The sequence below is a fragment of the Gasterosteus aculeatus genome, chromosome 6, assembly GCF_964276395.1.
Source record: "Gasterosteus aculeatus chromosome 6, fGasAcu3.hap1.1, whole genome shotgun sequence".
NCBI classification, from domain to species: Eukaryota; Metazoa; Chordata; class Actinopteri; order Perciformes; family Gasterosteidae; genus Gasterosteus; species Gasterosteus aculeatus.
The window spans coordinates 16,659,016-16,671,803 of record NC_135693.1 but is presented as its reverse complement, the minus strand read 5'-3'; the positions used below and the strand labels follow the sequence as shown (position 1 = coordinate 16,671,803).

Here is a 12,788-nt window from a genome sequence, read left to right as displayed (position 1 = left end):
TTCATTTGGACATTGTGTTGTAGATAAAACACGTTGACCCTTTTTCCTATCAATAGTGAGGTCACCTTGGTTGGTGTTAAGTTCGTTTTGACACGTTAAATAATCCTTGAGACGTCTCCCAACACAAAAATGAAAGTGATATAACACTGTTTGCCACTAGTGACTCCATCAAAAGATGCTATATGAGGGGCCGTTTAGAACTTAACTATTGAGACACACACACATACATACAGACTTTGTAAACCTATGCACACGCATATATAAAACATACTTATTCGTCTGAAGCGCACATGAAAAACACACACGCATACATATATACTGCTGTGTCATGTACACCTACATATTAAATGCTTACATGCATATAGGTTAAACATTTATACGTATCTATCTGAAACAATATGAAAAGGTCGTATATTTATTGTTGAACACTTATACACGCAGAACTGAATCTCTTGCATGAGAGATATAAAACGTTCAGTGTGTCGCATATATTTGTATAAATGTTTGAAATACGTATATATATATATTTTGCAGTTTTTCATACGTACAAATGTTTTCATTTGTATGCATTTAAGCATTTCACATGTAGGTGTATATGACACAGAAGCAGCTGACGTAGCGAACGTAAGAGAGTTCCATTAGTACGTCTAAGAGTGTCTCAGTTGTGAGTGCGAGTGTTTCAACAGTCCTAAAGGGCTCCTCATAATCCAAACACATTCTTCCGCGTTCACTCTTCCACGGTCAAAAAACGATTTGCCTCCACATCACCGACCCCTGTGGCAGGTAATCCTGCTGATTGTACCGACCTTGCGGCCTAATTGAAACACAGCTCCACACCCCCGAGTGGTGGGAGGTTAACAATCAAAACAACAAAACGGCTCTTAAAGCGCCGAATGTAAATGCAGGAAACTAAAGGCAGAGAAGTACCAACGACTCAATTGGGACACATTCGCCCGAGTCCTTTGCATGGTTATTGCAACCCATTACCCACCTCGAACAGCCCTGATGTGCTATTGAATGCTTATTCGGGACAATGTGAAGGTCTAGTAATCAACAAAGCAGCGTATTAGTTGGATCCACCACGTTGAAAACATTCTTGCACATTGAGTCATTCCCCTTTCACCTTACAGCATCATCGCTGCCTGGAGGTTTAGCTCGTAGAGCCTGGAGGAGTTGATGATGCTTTCTATCTCATGCACATGAGATAAGTGGCCGTGTTGGGACAGTAAACAACCATATTCTTCTCATTGGGGACATCTTTAGGTGTGTCTTTGCATGACGCCAATGTGAGTTCAGACACAAAACCTGTGAGCATGCGAGGCCTCTAATTTGAGATCATGACAGGCTTCATGTTGAATACATTTACTGTGGTGTGTGTGGAAAATCAAGGTGATCCGTTTCTATTGGATATATTCACTTCAGTTCCTCCCACCACTTTGGCTAATGTGCTGTATATCATCTACCATAACCCTTAAGCAATAATGATGTGTCATCGCTCTTTACAAACTGGATGCTTTCTCTCTCTCTCTCTCTCTCTGCAACGCACTCCAGGCAGGTTTTTTTTCCCGATGTTAAATAATGCAGTGTCATGTGATGAGGCGAGAGCTGTCCAAACAGGACGCCAGTACAGCGAATGGGATGACTGACGAGAGGCAATTACCGACACCGAAACAAAGCCTGTTGAGCCGCCGCGTGAGAGAGGAGCGAGTTTTATTGGGCATTTCCCTCTGCTGACCTCCACACAAGCAGTGTACAAGATATGAGAGGAGATTTATTACCAGGCCAAATCAAAACGTCTTCAGCCACACTAAACCACATGGCCTTTTTCTGATGCAATATTCAGAAGCAGCGTACCGTTTCCAGGCTTCCAGGAAAAGCCGACCGCAGTAAAACACTCAGGTTCAAGGGGAAACCATTCACTGTTCTGTGGAAATTTCTCAAAGCACATCCGCCTCTTGACTTGGGTTTGCCAGCAAAGGGCCACTACTGCACAGCTTGTCCAAGACAGGCTCGTCACAAAGAAACATAATTCACGGCACCTCTGCACCTCTGCACCCTCGCTAATTAAGCTTCAGAGCGGCAGAAACTGGTTGCGCGGCTCCTGTTTTCGCTGTAAGCACCCATTAATCACATTGCTTTCTAAATACTCACAGTTTCGGGAGAACAAAGGGGGAGGCACATGCATGCGTTGTTGAACCTGGTAAATACGTCGGGCTGTCTTTTGCGAGGAGCGTGTGGGAGTCATGTTTCAGGTGGCCTGTTGAATCCGAGACTAATAATCAAATCTCTTTTTTCTTTATTTCTAGGTTTGCCATCAGAGAAACAAAACCAAAGTGGGAACCTTGGAGTCGACGCGCTATGAGCTGAACCCCTTCCAGCATCATCAGGGCAGACAAGAAGAATGCATCACTAGGATGACGGTATCCAAAAATAAAAGTAAACAGAAGTAAAAAAAATAAGATATATAAACACTCAAGCTGCTAGTCATAAACATTTCATGAACGTTTTTACTGCAGTAATTCCTCCCACAAGCCAGTGCATCCATCAACAGTTGTGAAAAAACAGAATCATTTATGAAAGAGATTTATGTTATACGTTTTGCTCCTATTCACTCTCTTTTAACTACATATTTGGACACCACCAACTCCTGAGAGAAGCACCCGGCTACGTTCACCAGCTTCAGCTGCTCACTTCTGGCTGCAGTTTTATAGTTGGCCAGCTTGTGCAAAGTGGGATTTTTTTAAGCGAGGAAACACTGTTGATTGGAGCGGTGACGAGGAACCGCAAGTGAGTGGGCAGCGAACCCAAAGAGTGAGCTGTGGAACGCCGAGACACTCGCTGAATGGAACAGAGGAGAAGTGACACGTTTTATACCGTAGGTGGTCATTTGCCCCATTGCTCATTTAAATTCATTGTAGCCGCTTTAAAGTGCCCATGTGCATTTGAGGATGGAGAAATATGACCGAAATGCTCCGGGGGGGAAGTACTTTTTCATCGCGTAACACCAGAAGAAACACATGATCATCACTGGAGTGTGTGTGTGTGTGTGTGTGTGTGTGCAGCTGTAATCACCGACAGACACACACACTTAAACATGGTGCCAAGGGGATATATTAATACCCTTCATGAGATATTCATGAAAGCTCAGATAAACCTTTACAGTGCAGCAGCCCGTTACATAACGCCTTTAATTCCCTGTCTCTTATACAATGATGCTCCAGTTTACAGTTTAAATCCCTCGAACAGGGCGAAGTCGGATCGAAGCCTCGGCTACCTGAAGGGATCTCTACAGGCCACGCTCGATCATAAACGACAGATGAACATCTGCAAACCTCTTTGTTTAATCATTTTGTGTATATTTTGAAATTCCTGTTGGAATTGAGGTTTTATGGATGACAGTGGGGGGGTGATGCTCCGGGCCTGATCAAATAACAGCGCAACGTATGATTGTGAAAAGGTACAAAGGTTTGTGGAAACCTGATAAGGATGACGATCATTGTGAACAATCTTCACAAAATCCAACCTTAGATCTCCACAAATGAGTGGAGAGCTATTAAAAAAGCAGAAGTACAAAGACACGTCTTATCTAGGTATATAAAAAAAAGTTTAAAAGAAACGTCCAGTAAGATTTAGTAAGGTTTGTGTTGCTGAATGCGATTCATAAAACGGTTGATAAAAGGGAGAACAACAAACAATAAAAGATGTTCCATTGTAAAATCCAACTTGTGTCACATTTTAAGTGGTGACTCACATTTCAGGAAGCCCACTTCAGCAAATGAAACCATTTTCCCACAATGCAGCTCATTGCTCTGTGCCAATATTAAAATATTGCGGCATCGCATCCACACTGCATGGCTTGGCCTCCGAAGGACGCTGCTCCTTCCAGCTGATCCGGCGTCAGCTTTACTTTAGCGTCAATCGGTCGAACGCGGAAGGGAGAGACGGTGAATCCGAGCCTGGATCTGCAGCTCCCGGTGCAGCGGCAAAGATCTCGCGTGGATTACGCGCCACCTTTTGCTGCTGTTGCCAGAGAGCGACGAGCAGCAGGAGGTCTCCCTCTGCCTTTTATTTCTGGTTCGGGAAAGACAAAGTCAACAGCTTTGACCAGCAGATGAGCCCTATGCATGAGCACAGGGTGGACAGAAACATATATCACTCACACAACTGACTGTATTCAGAGAATTATCATAGCATCTGTAGCTGTGGCTCTTATGTGCCTTCTTGAACTAAACCTTCAAATCAGAACTACATCGACTCAACTAACCTCTTATTCTTTGAGACTATTGCAGCAATAGTACGGCTCTATGGTCGCAGATACAATACACTGCCACAGTACTTCATCTTACTTTAATATAAGTTCAAAACAATAGAAAAATCATCAAACACGACATACGACATCAGGCCGCGGCAGACGGCAGATCAGTTTAATCTCCATTTAGTCTTGTCGTTTTTACACAGAGTGGCTCGTGCGCTCGATAGAGGATCTTTGTTACTACAGCCCGGCTGCTCTCTCTCTCTCTCTCCCCTCCCACTCCCCGCTCCCCTCGCAGAGCTCGAGCCCGTCTTCCCCCCTCACACTCCAGTCAACATGGCTACAGTTGTAACCTCGACCAGATTCACAGACGAATATCAGCTGTACGAGGAACTCGGAAAGTAAGACGCCGCCGCCGCCGCCGCTCTTGTTGCGTTCCGTGTGTCCGTCCGTGTGTGTGTGTGGGCGCGCGCGCGCACGTTTTTCTCCTCTGCCGCTCGTGCGCGTTTCACTTCGGTGTTGACAGGGCAGAAGGGGAGCTGTCAGAAACGCGGAGGGACGGGAGCGCCGCGCGCCGTGAGCAGCAGGCTCGTAACGTTAAACCCCGGAGGTGCAAACCGTGCGCGTCGCACCGCTCGCGACCCGAAAGGTGCGAAAGCGACGCGCGCGGGACACCAACTTGTTTCCCAGCGCGCCCGCAGGTAGCGCGCGTCGACAGGCTGCCATCCTCGCGCTCATCTCGCATCTATGCGTTTTTTTTTGTGTGTGTGTGTGTGTTGCATTTCTAAACAGACTGCAGGGCTGTTGTTTGTGTGAGGCCACCACACACACACACACACACACACGTACACACACACAAAAGGAGGAAGAATGACCGTGGTCGTTGCACATTTAGGCTACGCGCAGCGCACGTAGACGCGCGCCGCATGCGGGACCACAAAACGAAAGGACCCATGTGTTGCATGCATGTGTCCTCAGAGCCACTTTGGAAACATCTGATCAGGGTTCGTGCGGCTCACGGAGCTGCTCCGCCTTCTCATACCGACAGCGGGGGAATGCAGCCTTCAAATACTTTGTTCAACGCTGATTTGACCTTTCAGCAGGTTCGGCCTCCTGTATTCATGTTTCTACCTTTGGAGCTAATGACTGGCTCCTTTCACAACAACCCCCCCCCCCCCTCTTTCAATGGCACTAGTAGCCAGGACCTCCCTCCTTAGATGTGCGTGGTTCATGCGTGCCCTCGGTGTGTGACAAGTTCATGCACGTTCCCATGTCACACATACATGTGGGGGTTTTTGTTTTTACTTTTGAAGTGGTTTCCCAGATCGATTGGTTTGATTTGATTTAATTTATTTTCCCCTCGCTCCAGGGGTGCCTTCTCCATCGTCCGCCGATGCATCAAGAAGTCCACCGGCCAGGAGTATGCCGCAAAGATCATCAACACGAAAAAGCTCTCCGCCAGAGGTGAGTACAGCGGGTACCGCGCCTGTTTGTGCAAACTGCAGCTGCAGGTGTGCCATGTGTTTTCCTGAAGAGCGGAGAGTTCCTGGAGAGCCGGAGGCCTTCCTAGTGCCGTCGGTCTCTCTCATCCTAAGCGACCGTAGCTGTGCGTTGGATTTCATGGCCGGGTATATAAAATAATCTACAGATGTCGACTGAGGCAGAAATGCGAGCAGTCAGGTTAGCCAGATCTACTGAGCGACTTCCTGGTTCAACTTTCACCCTCCGTAACATACTTGACATACTCGTGATTGCAGGCGCTTTACTTTAGCTCCGTGTTTGTGCCTCTTTTGTTTGAGCCACAGATGCTTACACGTGTGACTCAAATGTGATGATTAAAAACACATAAATTAGGAGTGAAATATTTCTGGGACTTTCTGGGAGAAATTATTGAATTTGGATTGAATTCAAATTGAAATGGAATTTTCTCACAAAATCTATTCTAAAATTATATGCGATATTCTGATAGATTCTGACAAAAATTGAGTAGGAAACAAAGCCCAAACTACAACAATATGTTGCAATAACGTGGATTTTTCATTGTGTAAGTTCAGAATTACGACACTGGCAATGTCTGCCAGACTGTGCGTGTTTGTTTGTGTGTGTGTTTTTCACGTGTAACACATGTCAGTATTTGAGGCAGATTTGTTGTCACTAGTCGGCCTTGTGTGTCACGGCGCTCCTGCTGCCACGTAGCTGTAATCTCAGCAGTACTGTCTGTTCAATCCTTTTGGTTGTCGCATGTGTTTGGGTTTGCACATGAATTGCATCCGTGTGCGCGTCCCCGCGGGTCCCTGTGTGTGAGCAGGCTGTGTGTGGGTGTGTAAGTGACAAGAGGTTGCATCCAAGGTTGAGTGATGGTACGAAGCGCAGCTCGCAGCCAGTTCTGGACTCATCCCGCTGCTCTTTTCCCAGAAGATGCAATCGTCTTCCCCTCTGCCCAAACAGCCTCATTTTGATCTTGTTTTCTCTGTAAACAAGAGATTGATTTGAGAAAAAAAATCTTGAAACCTGTGCGGGTGTGTGTGTGTGTATGAGGTGGTGGTCCGGAGGCGGTAACCCGGCAACAGTGGGGGTGAAACTCCTCATGCCATAGGCTGCCTGCCTCCTATGTGTGTGTGTGTGTGTGTGTGTGTGTGTGTGTCTGGGTAGTGGTCACGATTATCACACAAACGCACAGACGACTGCTCTTTTCTCACTTGAAGCGCAGTTGCGCCGATTTTCTCTCACCTGCTTAACGGTTCTCACACTTCACTGTGCGCACGAGGTCGGTCCTTGTACATTTTCTCATCTCTTTCACTGCTCGTTGTCCTTAATCAGAGCGGAAATGTGCTGGTGCTGCTAATATGTTTGTCACAAGCAGACACACACACACACACACACACACACACACACACGGATGGATCTGAAAGGAGTGTGTATCTGGGAAAGGTTCACTTGGTTTTTGTTTATCATAACTCGGGTCATCTTTTTCTATTAGCATTTTCCATTTGGTTTGCTGTCGCACACCTACCGCCAAGTCAAATTCCTTTTATGTATGACATATTTTGGCAATAAATGTTTCCTGATTCCTGATAATATTGTACCGATCAAATTAAACGCTGAGATCTGCCAATAAAAGGCGGAACGAGGAAGTCAAACGAGGAAACGCCGATGAGCACATTGAAACCAGTTTTAAACAATTAAGACAATGATTGGAACTGGGAATCAGACTATTTTCCACTGAAATTCTGAATTGTATGACCCCTCATGCCTCTCCCCAGTGGCACTAAGCCTCCTCATCCGATCTTCTGACCACTTGCTTCTTGGTCACTTCCTGGCAATTACTCAAGTACATTGTTATCATAATGAATTGAAACGATGACCAAAGACTTACAAAAAATAATCACAATTCACAGCCAAGACAACCCAACCAAAATCCAAAACGTGGCATCACCTGCAGAAATGATATTGTCTCCATGCACACACAAACATGAATACTTCAGGGCTGCAGAACGCATGCATGCACATTCAAACACACACACACACACACACACACACAATCCATTAACATAACCACACACATATTATAAATATACAGTCTGGTCTGTGCTTGTTAGTGTTGGCGTTGGTGGAGTATCACTTGTATTTATGATGTTAGTGTGCTTGTATGTGTGTGTATGTGTGTGTGTGTGCGTGGGTGGGATTAAGCCGTATTTCATGCAGCTGTGGGAGGACGCATTGGCTCGCGTCAAATTCAGCGATTACGCCTGGGTCATGCCGCGTCACATGCATGCGCGCAGCCGCTGGAGCAGACACTCACGCGTGCACGCGTGCTCTGTCACTTCCACTGACGCTCACACGCGCGCTTTGACACGGAACCACATTGCTAAGGACACGGCGCATTCAGAAACTGCTGTGAATTGAATTGAATCGACTCCTCTGTCGCGGACAGATTTTAAAGAAGAGTTTCAGCTAATTAGTTAAACTTGCCGTCCAAGCCTTTATGGGTCCACAATTCTTTCTTTTAAATAGTCATAAAATATGGACATCAAACACGAGCTCGGGAAGCCGCTTTTATTGACATCGCCTACGGTAAAACTGAGCAGAGGTTGACAGGAAGATATGAACAGTTTTACAACTCTTCAAATAGAGAACAATGAGGAGCATTTACGAAGTGGACAATGAAACCGGCTGGTTCACTCTCTCGTGCCGCTTGTAGTAATGTGCCCCTGCAGGTTCGATTGACTAAAGTCGTCCCTTTTTAATGATTTATAGCTCTTTTTTTTCTTTTGCTGGAGCCTGATGATCGATTTTAGTGTCTGAAGGTGACATCTTTTTCACCTTATGGTTCCTTTTAGTCCTCTGCACGTTTTCCAGGATAAAGTTCTAAATTATGTTTTTCTTATTTGCTAATTCAATCAAGCATTTTCAATGTTTTGACTGTAACAACAATGACGGCAATTCACTGTTCACAGAGGACAAACCTGTAAACACACTAAACGTCCATCCAGTCATTTCTTGCAATTTGCATTCAGACAACTTTTATATTCTTAAGCACTGTAATAGAAAAATGACCAAAAGCTCTCTGACTCGAATCCTCGCCACTTGTCTCAGCGGTTAATTGAATATCAGTTAATTGAATTCAGGCACCAAGTGGAATGTAGGTCAACCAGCGCTCAGAGCCCGACGCTCGTTCGCCGTAGTAGAGGGAAGAAAATAGACCTGAACGTGTACGAACAGGCTTCGGCTTGCGTTAACGCAGGTGTGCTGCGTGTGCACCCGAGGGAGACGCCGCCGATCAGTCCAGTGATTCCTGTTATTTATAGCTACTGTTGCACGTCGCGTCTTGTGTGGAGCTGGGGCTGCATTTTTGGCTCCGCTGTTATAAGGTGAGGCCCTGTGATGACGGGTGGGGGGGCGTTGAATTATTGAGGCGCAATGGCTGCTCTGCTCTCACTGCACACGGACTGCAGCTGAGGAGCGGATCCTCAGAGTCCTCCTCGGTGCTTCTTCCTCTCGTTTCCTTTCATGCGTCTTCCTCACAAGTCGCATTTCCTCTCCCGCCTTGGTCTCTTCTTCTCTCTTTTGCCACCTCTTCCTTCCCCTCTCTAGTCATCCCCCCCCCCCCCCCTCTGCAGTGCTGCCACATCGCAGGCAGACCACCACTTTGTGTGTCTGTGTGTGTTTGTGTGTCTTGGTTGGCTCCTCGTGCGCCCGCTGGAGGCTGATTGGCGGAGGATAACCGGGGTGAATGTTTCATGGGACCAACTGTGAATATTTGATGAGGGGGGGGTCGCATGTGGAAAGAGAGAGTGAGACGGTCAGGATCATGCGCTGCAAAAACAAAGAGAAGAGACGGAGACGAGCGGCGATCGAGCTGTTTACAGCATGAATGAAGAGAGGCACTGACGTGAGAACGAAGCGGAGGTGGTTGCATTTCACGCCACCAGACGTGTCCTTTACACACACACACACACACACACACACACAACTCAAAACTGTTGGTGAAAGTCATGATAGTTTTGTTGTGAAAAAGAAACAGAAACGTTGCAGAGCCGAGTGAAGCAATGCTGCTGTTCTTTTAACCGAGAGGGTTTTTGTCAAGATTATTTATTGCAGTCAAAAGCAATAAAGCTGGACACACACAAAGGAGAGGCGAGACTGTGTGTGTGTTTGCGTGTGTCAGCAAAATGTGCTACTTGTGTAACTGGCTTTCCTTTCTTTCTGCCCCATAACAGTTGTAATCTTTCACAAATCCCACCCAGTGAGCTGAATGTAAAGCCATGTATCCGTAGTATAAGTACAAGCTAGTGTCCATTTTGTTGTCTTTTTGTAGCTTCTGCGTGGCCTTGAGCAGTAATTTGGGTTAGAGAAGGAAGGTCTCATAGAACAAAGGAAATAGGAAGATAAGGCTGGAAGGAAGTAAAAGTTAAGACAAATAAACTGAATGTTTAAACTAAGTCAGTATTATTTACTGATGAAATTTTTTTAACTTAAAGGCTGAGAAATAATATTTTTTGTAAATGCGATTTTCTCCTATTTCTTTATTTTCAAAAACATCACTGATAAATTCCTGCAATGATCAATCATACTTTTTTCCAGGCAGCTGTGTGTGTGTGTGTGTGTGTGTGTGTGTGTGTACATGTGTCTGGGCTCTTCAAACATGCCAAGCCATAATTTATTCCTGATCGCACACCTTCAATACTATGCTGTCAATCAAGCGGCCTGTTTCCATGGTAACAGCTTGCTTACATTCATCCCATTCTTCCCACTTGACAGCCGAGATTACATAAACTTGGTCATCATATTCACTAAGTGTCATGTACAATGAATAGTAACGCGGTGCAGAAGATCTTCATCCCGAGGAAACTCATTCGGAACGACAGGCTGTCAATCAGACACATTCAGGCTCTCAAAAAAAAGAGCCACTTTTTGGGGGTTTTATTTGACATTTTTGTGATTTTAATCTGACAGTTGCCGCTGAAGTCAAACCAGGGTTTCACTTCACAGAAGAAATCTACAAGTGAAACCTGTGTGGTTTGTGATTATAGGTGGTGAGATTACGGTTGGCGGAGGAGGGGGTTTAATGGTGTAACCAGACAAACACTTGTCGACATGCAACATGGTATCAATCCACCATTGTTTTCCCTACATTTACTTTAGCGTATCTTTGCCCGAGGCCACTGTTTTCTCAGGGGGAGGATGTTTGACCAGCTAAATGCGCACAGACACACACACGCACACTCTCTCACACCAGGTGTGTATTTCCTTCTTTCTTCTGTGTGTGGTGCCCTGCCCGTTGTGTCTGTCAGTAGTTTCCCCCTTAACAGTCGACACCGGCCTGCGGGAGTTAAAATGGTTTGATAATCCGCGCTGAAAGCCGTCTACAGTTTGTAGCATCTGAATAAAATTTGCTCAATGGAGCGTGCGGGCGACATAATTTGGTTGGATTGCGGACTCCTGTCGACTGACGTGCCACGTTTGTATCGGCTACCAAGGTTATAATCAAATCAGCCTTTCTTAATGAAAGTCTTCTCAAAGAATTACTCTTAAAGGGCCGGCTGGCTCGTTGTGGTGGACGCATTCAAGTAAATATCCACCAGTGGATTATTATTACCAAATAAGCTTCCACAATAACAGGCTGTTCGATCCAGAGCATTTTAAATACATATTGTATATACTGTAGTACATGTACATGTGCATCTTTAAACATGAGTTAATAGCTGAGGTATAATTCTGAATATTAATACAACTAAACATTGACTATGCTTTACTGTATATGGCAGCAGACTCATCCATTTCAACCTATTCCACAATCCAAATAGAAACAAAACGCACAGGGATTACAGCACACACACACACACACACACACGCGGCTCATGGCGTGCACACACAGATCTGTAAGCCGGCGACGTGTCGAGTCAAGCCCGTGCAACGATCCCGCGTGTTGAGGCGCATAGTTGCACGTTCAACAAACAGTTGGTCCACAAGCTGCGAAAATAAGAATCAAACAATGTGCGCGCATGGCAGGATTGGTGGAGCGCACCACCGGGCACTTTTAAACCGATGTGATTATTTGCTCTTGCTGTCACCTCGTGCAGCCTCCGTGCCGCCGGGCCGTCGGAGGGGATCCGCGTCGGCCGTCTCTCTTTGCACGCCGTCCTGCGTTGAACCGCGTTGTGTGTTCAGGCGTCGCTGCGCCTCTCGCAAGGACCGGTCTCACAGCACACAACGGAGGCCAGTGTGCCTCCTCGCAGGGAACAACCCTGGGATCGTTGTGTGTGTGTTTGAACAACCTTCAGATCTGGTCTTTGTCGGGGTCGAAGCTTGTCTCCCCGGACCAGCCGCTCGTCAGCGATTAGTTATCACCAAGGATCAAGGCTTCACTCTGACACGTCGAGGCCCGGAACTCTTTATCTATCTGCTTGATTAAAGGGGCCAGTGTTCGCTTCCAGATTTATTCTCAGGAAACATCGGGTGTCATCATCACACTTTGAAAACATTTGTTGAGTTGCATTGAAAGTTGAGAGTGAAGAAATAATTTAAACACAAAAAGTACAGAAAAATGGTAATGAATGACTAGAAAAATGTAATCCTGTTTTAAATAAGGTTTTCTCTTCCATCGGGCGAAATAGAGGCCTCTGCACAAGTCCTGCCCAAAAAACCTTTCTCTCTAGAATGAGTCATCGGGCCTTTGAGTCTGGCATAAATATAATGACATATTGAAAGCGTAACGAGTCTTGACTCCATGCTTTAAAAATAGCACATCTAGTGAATGAAATCCTTATTTCTGTTGCAAATTGCAGCCAGTCAACATGATGTAATGTCTATTAGAGAATACAGTCCTCCGTCCTGCTTCCAGGCTCTGTGACGACGGATGACTCAAACCGCCCCTGAACTCTGGATGATCCTCCTGATGCAGTTTGCTTGGAGGGTGTTTGGGATAACGAGGAGAAAAGGGGACTAAAGAAGAATGTAAGAAACCACGAGGAGGGTTCTGTTCATCTTTGAATGTGAAGTCACTCTTGGGGAGGATTTGATGTCAGTGTACTGC

The 12,788-nt window shown here is 45.8% G+C and overlaps 1 protein-coding gene across 28 annotated transcripts in view; it reads left to right on the top strand.

The window, feature by feature from the left end:
- The first annotated feature begins 4,483 nt into the window (after positions 1-4,483).
- Positions 4,484-12,788, top strand: part of camk2g2 (calcium/calmodulin-dependent protein kinase (CaM kinase) II gamma 2) — a 39,486-nt gene continuing 31,181 nt past the window's right edge. For 24 of the 28 annotated variants that reach the window (XM_040179081.2, XM_040179076.2, XM_040179069.2 and 21 more), the window contains exons 1-2: positions 4,512-4,653; positions 5,622-5,716. In XM_040179081.2, the coding sequence (XP_040035015.2) occupies positions 4,589-4,653; positions 5,622-5,716 (160 nt within the window). In that variant the 5' untranslated portion in view covers positions 4,512-4,588. Of the gene's footprint in view, positions 4,654-5,621; positions 5,717-12,788 lie in introns of all 28 variants that reach the window. The other 4 variants (XM_040179077.2, XM_040179064.2, XM_078104768.1 and 1 more) reach the window with 3 other exon arrangements.